Below are 15,607 nucleotides of genomic sequence, written 5' to 3'. Positions count from 1 at the left end.
TGCCCCCTAGGGGAGCGACCCTTGCCTAAGGGGTCGCTCCCCACCTAAAAAAAAGAAAACATCACAAAAAAAAAGAAGAAAAAAAAAAAAAAAGCTCCCTGGTGCCTAGAGGTTTCTGCCCCCCCTGGTGGCAGATCGGCCTAATAATAGGCCAATCTGCCCCCAGGGGGGGCAGAAAAGGCCTTACTAAAAAAATCCCACCCCTGGGAGCGACCCTTGCCCAAGGGGTCGCTCCCTTTTGACAGTTTCATCCCAAAAAAAAAAAACCCTGGTGTCTAGTGGGGTTTCAAAAGCCGGATTGCAAGCAATCCGGCTTTTGAAACCCTGTGAGAGACTTCAAAGGGAAGGAAATACATTTCCTTCCCTTTGAAGCCTCTCGGGGCCTCCCCCATGGGATTGAAAGAGAAATGCAAAAGCATTTCTCTTTCAATCGCGCTGGAAGCTCTGCTTCCAGCACGATGGGGGAGACCCTGTGACTAATCAGCGCGCGCTCGCGCGCTGACGTCACAGGTGGGGTTGGGGGGGTCGGGGGTGGGAGGGAAAGGGCTTCCCCTTCCATCCATGACTTTGGGGGGGTGGGGGGAAGCACACAGTGGGAGCGAGAGCGCTCCCTCTGGGCTGTGTGCCGAGGACGTAGTGGTTACGTCCTCGGCACAGCAGCACTGTGCCGCAGGACGTAACCACTACGTCCGCGGCACAGAAGGGGTTAATATTCCAATTGGACATTCGAGGATACAGGATTAAAGCAGTGCTTAATTTGAGCCTGTGATTTCCGGTGCCCTGCACCGGCACGTAATTGTCAACACCGAGGCTTGTACCGGTCCATCACACGGAAGTGCTGGCTTTCTAATTTAAAGATGAGCACAACAGTTGTTTAGTTAATCAACATACGTTAAAAATGACCATTGACTGCCACCCAAGCCATTCTCATAGCTCTGGGGGTCCGGAACAGGCTCATTTGTCACTCTGGTAAGAGTGTGATGGTTAGTAGTTGTGTTGATACTGTCATTGGCAGAGCTGGCCAGGGCAATGGCTGGTGCAAGCTGCAGTGGCCTCCTGACAAGGCCAGGGCATTTTTTTAAAACAAATTAAGCACTGGATTAAAGGCCAAGGGTGTAACCCAAGACCTTGCAGACCCTGGGTTCTAGGGACCGTCCCAACCTTTCAGGGACCCCCAACCCATCCGAAGGCCCCATTCATCCCATGATTCATCCCTGTGAGAGGCGGGAGACTGAGGGGCCCCTCCTCAAATTATGCACGGGGGCATCATTTTTGCACTATGCCAACCATGGAGGAGAAACAACTTTTTGTACATTTGGTCCGTATTGTTTATTTTCTAGAATTATTTGGCTTTCAAAGGGAAGGGCATTCATAATATCCCAGTTTTTATAATGAAGATGTTAAAAACGGAGAAAGCTATATCATTGCTTCCCAAATGTAAGTAGGGGAATTAGCTGCATTTATTGAGAAAAGAGTCTGCATTTATCATGCACTAAAAATAATGTATTATCATTAAGCAAACAATTAGGATTGTTTCAGTTAAAACATTTTACTATGAAAATGCAGTAAAGAAGAACTTCCAGAAAAAACACCGGATTACCATGGCATCCTTTTCTGACAAGGACGTTTGTGTTAGGAAATACAGAGGCTTCAATAAATTATTTTACAAACTGTCATTCTCGACGTGCGCTGGCATTTATCTTGTTTATATGATTGTTTACATTTTTTATTTTGCCTATTATTATTTTAATTTACATTTTCAGAAATACGTCATTCCACACAATTATTAACTATGGGAGTGTTACTGCCATTTCTCAAATTGGGAAGGTAGTTTCTGATGCTTTTCACTTGAGCAGATGTTTGTTTTTCCAGTGCGGGATGTTCACTCCAAGGAATATGTGATTACCCGCACAGTTACTGTTTTTTGAGTGTTCACCTACTTCTGAAGTTCACCCCAACCAGAAACTCCCTCGGTTCCGCCCTTAACACTAACCTTGGAAATGGCACAAATCAGCAATGCCGGTGGATTTTCTTATTCAGAAGTGGCCAATGTCGCTCAAAAAGTCCAGGATAGGGAATCTACTTTTATAAGAGCTTCATAGTGCCCCTACAGATCATTTAGGGGCACCCAAACATCTGGGAATCAGGTAACAATAAAGATATTGAGAACTCTAAGTTAAATTCTATGGACTTGTTTAGTGATTTCTACACCTTCTGTCACGTTTTGTTCCTGTTTGTGATACTGGAAAAGAAAGAGTCCTCTGGTAACAGATTTGAACCTATCCCCCTCCACGGCAAGGTGGTGATACTGATGTATGAAGAATAGGATACTGCATTGGCAGTGACTGAAATTATGTGTATCTGAGATTTGTAACACCAAATACACAAAAATATGCATTTTACTAAGGTCGGGAGCCAAGAGCTGGAGAGAAGTATGGGATGTCACCAGGGTGGACCAGCACTGCAGATCCTAGAGCTGAGGAGATGCTTCCTGAGAGCAGACTGGCATGTGCAAGGGAGGACTCAACCCAAGGTTCACTGGAGATAACCCTCCAGCGAAGAGACGTTAGAACGTCAAAGGATCAAAACTAGGCTTAGGCACAGGATGGCTGGGAGACAAAACAGTAGTCTAGGCCGGTGGCTCCAACCTGTGGTCGGGGGAACAATGGGGGTCCACAAAGCCGCCTCTGGGGGTCCGTGACTGCTTAGAAAATGTAAGAATTTTAGCATATAATGTCCCCAGCTTTCAGTAATGACTGTGGGGGTCCCCGGATTCCAATAATGATTAAGTGGGGGGACCCAGGTTCCAGCATTGATTAAGTGGGAGTCCACAGAAGTCAAAAGGTTGGGAACCACTGATCTAAGCTATTGGGGTGCAGCAGTCATGTTGGTGTAAAGCAGCAGAGATTCCAGGAAGATTGGGGTGTAAAGCAATGAAGCGCTATAAAGACTTGGGGAAAGGGCTTTAAAGAGGGTTTAAATGTCAGATTGGGTAAGCCAGTCTGCAACATTCTCACTGTAGAGTATGCCTTAAGCACTTCCAGGCCCCGGGCCTAACAAAGGCAGAGAGAGGTGTTGCTATTTGTACAAAGTCACCAGTTGTGGAAAATGCAGAGTCCTAGAATTGAGCCCTGCATGCAAACTGAGGTCCAGATCCACCAAACTGTCAAGAAATGTAGCAGCTAAAAATGCTGTCCTGCGTTGTGTCCGAGGGAGAGAGCAGGAGAGCACTGTTTCTACAGAAATATGGCACTCTCCTCCCCTCTCCATAGCTCCGGCACAGAATTTTGCTGCTGAGCACCATGCACCCACATCTTTGCGCATAGTGCCAGGGTGCAAGGGTGTGTGCGTGAGTCTAGCATAGGTTTTGTACTGGAGGGGGTTCCCTTCCAGAATGAAATACTAAGCTTAGACTTAATTTAACATGTTTCCTACTTTCTATGTGTGCTTTACAGTGAAGCACACATACAAAGTCAGAAAAGAAAGGAGAAATTACAGTTTTTTTCTTTTTTAATGTCTGCTTTCCACCTGCATTATTTTTGGGAGCAAAACCCTGTCTACTAATTTTAGTAGATGGGGTTTTAAGACAAAAAGCATGGGTTGATAGCACAGGAACGCCCATGTAACACCACCTTGATGCTAAGTAACGCAAAGCACCACTTTGTGTTAGTTTGCGTTACTTTTCCTTACTAACCAATGCAAATACCAATTTGCGTTGGTCTGTAAATCCCAATAAAGGTTTTGTGTCAGGTTAGTGTTACAAAAGTAACACAAACCCGATGCAAACGTTTTTGAAACTTGGCTTGAGTCTCACAAAAAAACACTTTTTTGTCTGCTTCTATAATCTTGATTAGGAACAATGCTGGCAAACAAGCAAATAAACCTTTGAGGGAAGGGGGTGAGCTCAGTGATATCAACATTTTCTTTTGGTCAGTGGTCTAACGAAACTTGAGGGGGGCACCCAGCAAAGTACACGGACGGGGGCCCCGTCCTCCCCGGACCACCACCTGCCAGTTGTGCTGAGGGGGCCCCTTGGAGCTCGGGGTCCCCCCCGCACCGCGGGGGGTGTGGGGACTTTTGTTACACCATTGCTTGTTGAGCAGGCCGATTCCTCTGTGAGAAAGCATTTCAAGCCGGATTATGATGCTGCTCCAGGCCTTGCTTCTCTCCCTAATCATGAGTGTTCTGCCAGCAATGCTTGCTGTAATGCACTTACCTGATTCCATCAGATATAATCAAATTCTCATTTTCTACAGGGAGCCCCGGAATCTGAAGCAGCTATTTAAAGTGTTCTGTGCCTTCCCAGTTAGGCTTTGTTGGACCTGGCTTTTTTGACGGGGTCATCTCCAAACTTTTTGCCTCCTTCCTCCTATTTTTTCTGACCTGTTGTTGTTGGCTTTTGACCTCTGGGCACTTTACCACTGCTAACCAGTGCTAAAGTGCATATGCTCTCTGTGTAAATTGTACTATTGATTGGTTTATCCATGATTGGCTATTTAATCTACTTATAAGTCCCTAGTAGAGTGCACTATATGTGCCATGGGCCTGTAGATTAAAATGCTACTAGTGGGCCTGCAGCACTGGTTGTGCCACCCACTTCAGTAGCCCCTTAACCTTGTCTCAGGCCTGCTATTGCAAGGCCTGTGTGGGCAGTTTCACTGCCACTTCGACTTGGCATTTAACAGTACTTGCCAAGCCTAGAACTCCCCTTTTTCTACATATAAGTCACCCCTAATGTGTGCCCTAGGTAACCCCTATAGCAGGGTGCTGTGTGGGTAAAAGGCAGGACATGTACCTGTGTAGTTATATGTTCTGGTAGTGTAAAACTCCTAAATTCGTTTTTACACTACTGTGAGGCCTGCTCCCTTCTTAGGCTAACATTGGGGCTGCCCTCATACACTGTTGAAGTGGCAGCTGCTGATCTGAAAGGAGCAGGAAGGTCATATTTAGTATGGCCAGAATGGTAATATAAAATCCTGCTGACTGGTGAAGTCGGATTTAATATTACTATTCTAGAAATGCCACTTTTAGGAAGTGAGCATTTCTTTGCACTTAAATCTTTCTGTGCCCTCCAATCCACGTCTGGCTGGGTTTAGTTGACAGCTCCTTGTGCATTCACTCAGACACACCCCAAACACAGGGTACTCAGCCTCACTTGCATACATCTGCGTTTTGAATGGGTCTTCCTGGGCTGGGACGGTGGAGGGTCTGCCCTCACACAAAGGACTGCCACACCCCCTACTGGGACTCTGGCAGACAGGATTGAACTGAAAGGGGGCTTGGTGCATTTCTTAGCCACTCTTTGAAGTCACCCCCACTTCAAAGGCACAACTTAGTATAAAACAGGGCCTCTGCCCTACCTCATCAGACACTTGCTGGAGAAGAAACCTGAACCAGAAACTACAACCTGCCAAGAAGAACTGCCTGGCTATTTAAAGGACTCACCTGTCTGCTTTTCTACGAAGGACTGCTGCCTTGCTGTTGGCCTGCTGCCTTGCTGAACTGCCTGGCTGCTTAAAGGACTCACCTGTCTGCTTTTCTACGAAGGACTGCTGCCTTGCTGTTGGCCTGCTGCCTTGCTGAACTCTTGTCTGGCTGTAAAAGTGCTCTCCAAGGGCTTGGATAGAGCTTGCCTCCTGTTCCCTGAAGTCTCAGGACCAAAAAGACTTCTCTTTTTCACTTGGACGCTTCGTGCACCGAAATTTTCGACGCACAGCTTGTTCCGCGGCGAGAAAAACGCTGCACACCGATGCTGATCGACGCAACGCCTTCGGGACGACCGGAACTTCGATGCACGGCCTCGCAAGGACAACGCCGCCTGACTTCCAAGGAGAAATCAACGCGACGCCTGCCGTGAGAGCGAAATTTCGACGCACAGCCCCGCGGAACGACGCGCAGCCGGAAAACAAGCAGGAGAATCCACGCACAGACCCGGGACATCTGGTAATCCCACGATCCACAGAAAGAGACTGTCCGCGTGCCGGAAAACGACGCACGACTTCCCCGCGTGAAAAATAACGACGCTAGTCCGTGTGTGCTGGGGAGAAATCGACGCACACACCATTTTTCCACGTATATCTTCTTCTTGTCCCTTTGCTGAGATTTTCCACCAGAAACCAGGTACTTTGTGCTTGAAAGAGACTTTGTTTGCTTTGTAAAGACTTAAGACACTTTGGGGGTCATTACAACCCTGCGGATGGCGGAGAACCGGTGGTAAGACCGCCAACAGGCTGGTGGTCTTACCTTGGTGTATTATGACCATGGCGGTTACCGCCATGGTCAACCGCCGGTTCTCCGTCCCGCCCGCCAGGGCGGAGACGACCGCCGGGCTGGAGACCTGGGTCTCCAGCCCGGCGGCCGTCAGTATACCGCTGGCGGTATTTGGACCCGGCTTACCGCCGTGGATTTCCAGCAGTTTGAACCGCCATGAAATCCATGGTGGTAAGCACTATCAGTGCCAGGGAACTCCTTCCCTGGCACTGATAGGGGTCTCCCCACCCCCACCCCGACTCCCTCCCCTACACCCCCCACCACCCCTGCCACCCCCCAAAGGTGGCAGGGACCCCCTCCCCACCCCGAACCCCATCATAACATTACTCACACACACACACACGCACACACCCCAACATACATGCCTACATCCACCCACACAGTCAGACATGCACACCCACATTCAAACATACACGCACACATCCATACAGACATACCTACAGCCATACACGCACTCATTCCCATGCACACAACACCCCCGCAAGCATACACGCACTCACACACCCCCTCTACATACACACACGCACACCCCCATGCACGCACACAACACACAACACCCCTCCACCCCCCTCCCCTAACGGACGATCGACTTACCTGGTCCGTCGATCCTCCAGGAGGGGACAGGAGCCATGGGGGCAGCTCCGCCGACACCACACCGCCAACAGAACACCGCCACGGCGAATCACAGGATGTGATTCGCTGGGCGGTGTTCTGTTGGCGTGGCGGTGGAGGTGGAGCAACCTCCACTTCCCCGCCGCCCGCAAGTATGGCTGTTGGCGGCTTTCCGTCGGAATAACGACGGAGAGCAGCCAACAGTCATAATACGCCGAGCGGCAAACCGCCTGCACAGGCGGTCTTCCGCACGGCGGTCCCTCGGCGGTCTTGCAAAAAGACCGCCGAGGTCGTAATGACCCCCTTTATATCACTTCTTAGTGATATCTTTACAAATTCATATTGCAACTTTGATGACCTGCAAATACCCAGATAAATATTATATATTTTTCTAAACACTGTGTGGTGTATTTTTGTGATGTTAAATTATGGTGTTGTATGATTTATTGCACAAATGCTTTACACATTGCCTTCTAAGTTAAGCCTGACTGCTCGTGCCAAGCTACCAGAGGGTGGGCACAGGCTAATTTTGGATTGTGTGTGACTTACCCTGATTAGAGTGAGGGTTCTTGCTTGGACAGAGGGCAACCTGACTGCCAACCAAAAACCCAATTTCTAACAGGCTTGCACTGCACAAATAATGCTAAATACATACCTACAACACCAACATACCTATGAAGTAATTTGTAGCAACTAACACATTCCCACTAAAAATGTTTGAAAGCCAAGGTTTAGGCACATGTTTCATGATCAACAAATCCTTCATTGACGCCCTCTGAGAACATGTCTCAGATTTATGTCCCAGGGGTAAGACATCCCTCAAAGAGGCTGTTTGAGAGCTGCAGCTCATACTTACTTCCCATAGCTAACACATCCCTCATTGGGACTGTTTGAGACCCATGACCGAGACCTCCATTCCAGAGGTAACAAATTTCTCATTGCAAATGATTAAGAGCTTTGGCTTACACCCACATCCCAGAGGTAGCACATCCATCAATGAGGCTGTTTGAGAACCATGGATCAGAACCACGACCCAGAAATAACACATCCCTCGTTGCAGATGAGTGAGAGCCATGGGTCAGGCCCACGTCCCAGAGATAACGCATCCCTTGTTGAGGCTGTTTTAGATCCATGGCTCAGATCCACATCCCAAATGTAACACATCCCTCATTGAGGTCCTTTGAGACCCTGGGTCAGACTCACGTCCCATGCAATCTACTAGAATTAATCATACAATAAGTGAAGCAGACTTAACAACTGCTCACAGCTCTGGTATTAAATTATGTATTTTCAGCCCTCTGTGAGTGCATCTGGACATAATGTGTAGGGGGAGGTGAAACCCTATTCACGCAGCTACCACATTTCTTGTAAGGGTGAAACACAAGCAAACCCCAAATTAACCTGTACTCAACCATCTTGTAGCTTAGCACAAAAACAGTCAAACTTAATTTAAAGATAAAGTGTGAGGTATTTATGCAGCACTTCAAACAGCAATAAAGTGAAACACGGCAGAATAAAAAAACCTACACCAATTTAGAAACATAAAGTGAGATGTAATACTTTGAGACTAAAACAACAAAAACCCAATAAGTAGAACCATAGATATGGAAATTTAAAGATTTAAGTGTGAACAGTGCTTAGAAGCACAAAGCGCTGCCTGTTTTTAACTGGTTGCGCCAGATAGGCACAAAGTCACAAGATCAGGCCAACCGCGATGGAGCATGTGCGGATATAGGAACCAGGTTATGCCCACTGAATGAAGGAGTCTAGATCTTGCATTCAGCGCATTGCCAGATCCCACATCGAGGATGCGTTGCATGGCAGAGGTTCCAAGGGGCTGTGGGAGGCAATGTGATGTCCTGTGTTGGTGATGTGTTGCACAGAGCACAGGGTCCTAAGGCCAATAAAAAATAGATAAATGGAGGAGTAAGGCAAAGGTTTGGGGGAAGACCACCCTAAGGTCTAACACATTGCCTCCAGGGTGGCACATGTAACCGCATTGGTAATTCCCAAGAATGTCAGTGTTATAGAAACCTGTAACAAATAAACAAGAATCAACAGCATATTGTTATGTCTGGTCATGTTCTTGACTTTAAGGAAGAGGTGTTCAATGTCTACATTTTCTTTCAAACACACAAACTGAGATTTGTATATGGAGGTCTTATGCTTCCCAAGGCATTATGAGAATTCTAGTTCTCCTTCGCTCTATATTGAACAAGCACTAAACAGCACTACAATTTCTAGAATGCAGAGAAAAAAACCTACATTTGATGAACCACTCATTCATGAACCTAGGAATCTTGAGAGCTCTGGATCAGGGAATGAAGTAATTCTAGGCCTCTTGTAGGGGTTCAACTCTTATGATTGCACCAGTCAGGTAGGCTCTGTTGCACTCAGCGTCTAAGTTATGTATGAGTTAATACTGCACTGCAATTATAAAAAATGAAAAGGTGCAGAATATCAACAGTTAACTGCCAGCGTAACCTCCTTTGCCAATAAATGTAGAGAACTAGTGGTAAAAGTTCCCCATTTATGAAAATGCTAAATTGTGGTAATTCTGCAGACATCATACCAGGGATATTACCACAGATAAATACCACACTTTCTAAAACGCTCTTGCGACTTCTGTGCAAATTTTTAGATTCAATTGGCCATACATCGAACCCTAACCTGGACAGAGTGCGTATTTGACAGGAAATGTGTGGCTTTCCTTCTAATTTCTAACAATGGACTGGGCCAAGTAATTTTTAGAGTGTTTCGACAAGCAAAACCAGTTATGAATGAAGGGTGAGAAGATCCGACTGATCTCCAGAGATGGGGAGTGATCACCAAAGCTTTGATTACTGGTAGCATAGGATGATACTCATTCTCCTGCGGCGAACTCCAGTTGATGAAATTATCCATCCCCGAATCTGCATCTATTACTTACTGACTCCTCAGGGAAGCATGGGCACGGGTGTGTATGATATAGTTCTTTATTTGGATGCCTGTGATCCTCCTGGCAGGAAGTCCAATCATATTCAGCTCAGATTCCCATTTTGGTCGATATGATGCAATCAGATTTTGGACCCAGAGTAAGATGGTCTTCAGTAGCCTGAGATCAGATAGGAAATGCTGACACTTATTCATGAATGTCTGTTAAGATGTCATTTTGTCGTGAAGCATGAGCGTGTATCATGTGTATTATAGATGCCTTGAAGACCATCTGATAAAAATATTTCGTTTCCTAAGGCTGTCAGTGTCACTTTCGAGCACATCAAGACCAGTGCGATGTGCTTAGGAACACTACATAAACCACCTTTCTGTAGGTGAAAGGTATGAGTAGACAGCTCCTTAAAATAAGGGAACCATATTTAGGCATGAGCTCACAATAACTTCAGCACTATTGTTCTTGTCGGATTTACTGAAAGGAGTATGGCCTGCCTTTGGGGCGCTTCACACTCTAGCGCTCCACCCGGGTAAGCCCCGGGCAGGTCCCAGAAGTAAATGTAGGAGCAGAGCAGATAATTATGTGGCACAGACCTCAGCCTCCCAGACAGCCTCCTCCTTGACATCCACAGTGCCCTCTGCCTCATGAAACTCGGGACCATGCTTCCCCGCATTCCTTCCAGTAATATGTTGCTAGTTAGGGTCTGTGGAATGCAATGTGATGCTCCTAACATGTTTGCCAGTGTGTACACCTTGTGTAGCTGTCACTGTGAGGGATCCTGTAATTATGAACCAACAAATGCACCTATGCCGCTCTCTTGCGCATCACCGTTTAGCAAAAGGCTTTACACAAATAAACATAAACATACCTTTCCTTACATCCTTATTATGCAGCCAACTCTGCATCACCCTGTATTGTTGCTTTTATTGTTATTACCTCCCCACCATGGAACAAATATTGACTCCTTTTTACTGCATTGCCACCTCGGAGAAACATCACTTAAAAAAGTTTTGTGTTCACATAATACTTTTTGCGCATACAAACGCCATGCAACAAGTATTGCAACTCCTGCAAACTCTATCATATGCTTGTTTTTCCTGGTTTGTGTTCCGTCGCCCTCCCCTGCACCCTGGCGGCTGCTCGTGAAAGTTCACACACATATGTGCGCCGTCGCCACTTGAGGCTGGGCCTGGCGGTCCTGGGCAAGTGTTACAGTTAGAATCACCGGTGAATTCAGCAAAGACGCACAGCAATCGGACCTTCAGATCATTTTATGGCGCGCTGCTTTCTTACTCGCCTGTCTCCATTACATTATGTCTACATGCAACGATTACACAGCTGCGCCCCGAGTGTCGTGGGCGTTAGATACAGTGCCCAGGAGCCAAATTCACAGAAGGAATCTGTATTTCCAGCTATGCACATTAGTCAACATGAAAAATACGACCAATCACAACATATTTTAAAAATCGGGCAGGCATTTATATCCTCCTGTTCCATGTGTTCTTAGATTTTCACACATCAACCGATTTTTTTTTAACCTTTTCCTCTTTCTTTCCTTTTTTCTGACTTTCTACCCCTTTGCTTTCCTTTGCTTCCTCCTTCTGGTCATCCCTTCTGGGATCGTTCCTTCCTCTTTCCTGTTCCCCGTATTCATTATTTACTCCTCTCTAGGTTTATCAGTTTTCGTATTATTTAACTACTTTTATTTCCTTCCTTTGATATTTGCGTTATCATTTTTTCTTTCCTTCTTATTTTCTCGTACTTTGCTTCCTCTCGGTCCTGTTATTTTTGTTGCCCTCTTTCTTGGTCTCATTCTGCTTTTATTCTATCCTCGCATCAGTCTTTTGTGTGTTATGCACTTGTCCGATCGTTTCTCAGTTGCACTGCCCGCCATTCATTGAAACTTTTCCTAGAACTATTCTCTCCTGTTTTCAGCCACATTCTTTCATTTCCCATCACCCCTTGCTCTCTCTCTGTCTAGTCTCCCCACTCTCCTCCCCAATTACAGTCGTCCCATAACAGCCGAGCAGTGTGTTACGTTACTTTGCTTTGGGGGGCTTCTCCATGGCTCGTCCTGGTGATGTGTCCCTCGGGCCCGGACGCCGTCTCGCTTCAGACTGCTAGGAACAGGTCCTTCCCTCTGCACCTGCCATCGGCGTATGTGCTTATGATTAACCAGCGAGATATAGAGAGGCACAGGGTGTGGTTGTTTGAACATGGCATTATATTGACAGGCCGCTTTCCTGCTCAGTGCCTTAGTATTCGGTCGGAGAATGCGCGTAGCAGTTTGTGCCCAATCCAGCAACTAAATATGCGCATACCTTAAATGTGGAGTTAGGACTTCATGATCTTTCGCTTATTAGTCGTTGGCAATCAGGTGCTGTGCACTACATAGGAATGGCCGCACAATTGTTATTTATATAATGGTAAGATATTACATATTATGCTGTTGGTGTGTTAAATTGCTGCTATATTGTTCCACATGGTTGTTCTGATTTGTAATATAATATAGTGCTCTTATTTCATATTATGTTGGCATGTTATATTGTGTGTGTAAGCAATTGGGTTACTAGTTGAGAAGGGTGTTAGCTCCACTCAAGTAATAAGCACAGCCCTGGTCAGGGTGAACCACAAAAAGTCACTAAATTAACCAGTGCTTAACCCTCTGGTAGCTTATCACAAAAATAGTCTGGCTTAATTTAGAGGCAATAGGTAAAGTGTGTATGCAGCACACAAACAGCAATAAAGTGAAAACACAACAAAACAAAAATCCCAAACCAATTGAGAAAAATAGAGTAAAATGTAATAAAAAATGAGACCAAAACAAATTAAATGCTGTCTGGATAGCTGGGATTATAAATGTATTTTTTTTTTTTTGTGTGTGTGTAAAATAGCGCCAAAAGAACAAAGCACCAATTACGGAAGGGTATCTGGTCCCATGAGACCGGGTCAAAATCATAAATTAAGGCAGACCACGAGCATAGGTAGGCTATAGGCATCAGGTTTGCCTTGGTCTAAGAGTAACCTTTAGACTTAGAACATTTCTTGAAGTTTTCTGGAGAAGGTAGAGACTTCAGCTGGGCAAGGCAGCAGACTGTGGCTGAACGGATGTCGTCATCTTTGGGGAGCCACTGGACGAAGTTGTGGTGAAGAATACTACCTTCGCACTTAGAAGCCTCTTAGTTGGATTCCTTCAGCAGGAAGAGGCTGCAGCCAAATATTGCTCCACATTGCCAGATAACTTTGTCCAGTGGTCCAGTTAAAAAAAGATTTGCTGCTGCAGAGAAGAACGTAGTGTGAGCTGTGGCGAAGTCAATCCCACCCGCGATGCATCTTCATCGGATTGGCTTGCAGGTAGGACCCAGAGTTCTCTCAGTTCTCAGAACAGAATTTCTTAAAAAACAAATTTAGGTCCCAAACTTTAGGGTTGGGTAGGCTCATTACCAACATCACCACTTCCAAAGGTCCAGGTCCAGGGGGCACAACATGGGTGTGGGATTCGTAGGACTAACTCCAGCAGAAGCCAGCAGCATTGTTCAAGGCATCTGAAAGCTTGTTGTGTCTCTGTATCTCACACAGGAGGCTAGCCAGCTATCCCCTGTTCAAGGGAGCAGGTCCAATATTTCTTCGTCAGGCAGCAGGGCAGTCCTTCTGGTAGCGGGTAGTCTTTCATGCAGCAGGGTATTCCTTCTTTTGAGTCTTTCATAGGTCCGGAAGTGATCTGCTTTGGGGTCTGGAGTGCCGCTTTTTATCCACAGTGCCAGCCTGTGGTTGGGATTACTTCCTTCCTTCCTCCTTCCTGAGCCTGGCACCAAACTGTCCAGGGTAACAATAGCAAATGTAGACCTAATGGCAGGTTCTTTTTTGTATGATGGAGGCAAAGTCCTTTGAAGTGCAAGTGGGACTGGGCAGAAGGGAGAAGGTAAACGGGAAGTGGCCCTAAGACAAAATATAACTCAACAAGTACCCAGTCACTGAAAGACCGTTTTGGGGAGCAATGGGTAAGAGATACTCCACAGAAAAGAGAGCGCGTGAATGGGGAAGAGTCACATTCCCTTTTTCCCTCTGCCTGGACACCCCTCCCCATCCCTTTTTCCTAAAAAAATACCCAAAGATAAGGAGATGCTTACCTGACCTCCACCTTTTTGTCCTGTTCTGAGGTTCCTCGAATCAATATCCCTGGGAAGAAAAGCTGAAAGAGAGAACAAGAAATCAGCAATAAGAAGGACCACAGAAACTATCTATCAAAATAAACCACTGAATGAGATAGCACTAAGGATAATAAACAAAATATAGTAACCCCAATCTTATTTGTTTGCGTGTATCCTATATGAGAAAGAGGGGACACCCCAATCCACCACCTGGATATTCCACTACACTCTGCCTATTTAAAATGGAGTCTAACCATCTGTCTTTACGTCATGGGTACATATTGTACTATTTACTAGGGACTTACAAGTAACTTAAATGTGCCAATTAAGTGTAGGCCAATTTTACCATTCTTTGGGGAGAGAGTACAAGCCCTTTAGCATTGGTCAGCAATGGTAAAGTGCACAGAGTCCTAAAGCGAATAAAAACAAATTCAGCAAAACTGGAGGAGTGAAGGCTAAAAGTTTGAGGAATTACCACCCAGGGGTGTCCGGTCTAACCATGTGATATAATGGTGTTATGTTATGCTATTCTATGTTAGGCTGCTATTTTATGCTATGTTATAGTATGCTCTAGTTTGTTATGGTCATTTTATGTTCTCCTATGTTAGATTATGTTACATTGCTCTATTCTATTTTATAGTATGTTGTATTATGTTTCATTACATCATGCTATGTTATGGTGTGTCCTGACTTATTATAGCAGTTGATGCTGATGTTTAAGGTAGATGAGTTAGAGTGTCTTCGGTGAAAGGCTTTGAGCCTGAGAAAGCATGAGTGAAGAGGTAGGTCCTTAACTTACTCTTGTGGTGTTCTGTGTATTTGGACGATACTTTGGCTTTGATGACTCTGGGGGTTATTCTAACTTTGGAGGAGTGTTAATCCGTCCCAAAAGTGACGGTAAAGTGACGGATATACCACCAGCCGTATTACGAGTTCCATAGGATATAATGGACTCGTAATACGGCTGGTGGTAAATCCGTCACTTTTCCGTCACTTTTGGGACGGATTAACACCTCCTCCAAAGTTAGAATAACCCCCTCTGTCTGGATTTCACATTGCTGTCCTTGTGTATTAATCAATGCCTAGTGTTAGAAATGGGGTCTCTGGTTGGCAGTCAGTTTGCACTCTGTCCAAGCTGAGACCTTCACTCTAGTCAGGGTAAGGGAGTTACACTCCTAAGACAACCCCTGCTCGCCCCTTAGAAGCTTGGCACAAGCAGCCAGGCTTATCTCAAAGGCACTGTGTAAAGTATTTGTACAAACACACACAGTAATACAGCAAAAACACTACAAAATGGACACCACACCAGTTTAGAAAAATAGGTAATATTTATCTAAATCAAACAAGACCAAAACAACAAAAATCCAACATACACAAGGCAAGATATGAGCTTTCAAAGTAAAAAGAGTCTCACTCCATAGAAAACAGTTGAAACGTTGTTATTACACAAAGTACATGGTTTGCATCAAAAATAAAGCCTCACGGAAAAGCGTGTGTCGGAAAAGTCAGAGATGTGTCGATTTTCTTACTCGTAAGTGAAGCAGTGCGTTGTTTCTTCTACAATCGGGTAGGTGATGTCGTTTTTCTCCCCCTCAAGAGAGCGATGCGTCGATTTCTGGACAGGGCACCTCACATCCGTGCAGAG

General features: G+C 45.7%; 1 protein-coding gene across 1 annotated transcript in view; it reads right to left on the bottom strand.

The window, feature by feature from the left end:
- FER1L6 (fer-1 like family member 6) overlaps positions 1-12,003 on the bottom strand; it is a 682,981-nt gene extending 670,978 nt beyond the window's left edge. Inside the window, exon 1 of the mRNA XM_069220715.1 lies at positions 11,855-12,003. Within this exon, the coding sequence (XP_069076816.1) occupies positions 11,855-11,877 (23 nt within the window). The 5' untranslated portion in view covers positions 11,878-12,003. The remainder of the gene's footprint in view (positions 1-11,854) is intronic.
- Positions 12,004-15,607: the final 3,604 nt, after the last annotated feature.

Source organism: Pleurodeles waltl, chromosome 2_2 (genome assembly GCF_031143425.1).
Source record: "Pleurodeles waltl isolate 20211129_DDA chromosome 2_2, aPleWal1.hap1.20221129, whole genome shotgun sequence".
NCBI classification, from domain to species: Eukaryota; Metazoa; Chordata; class Amphibia; order Caudata; family Salamandridae; genus Pleurodeles; species Pleurodeles waltl.
Note: the sequence above shows the minus strand (reverse complement) of the source record. Positions and strands in the feature narration are given on the sequence as shown.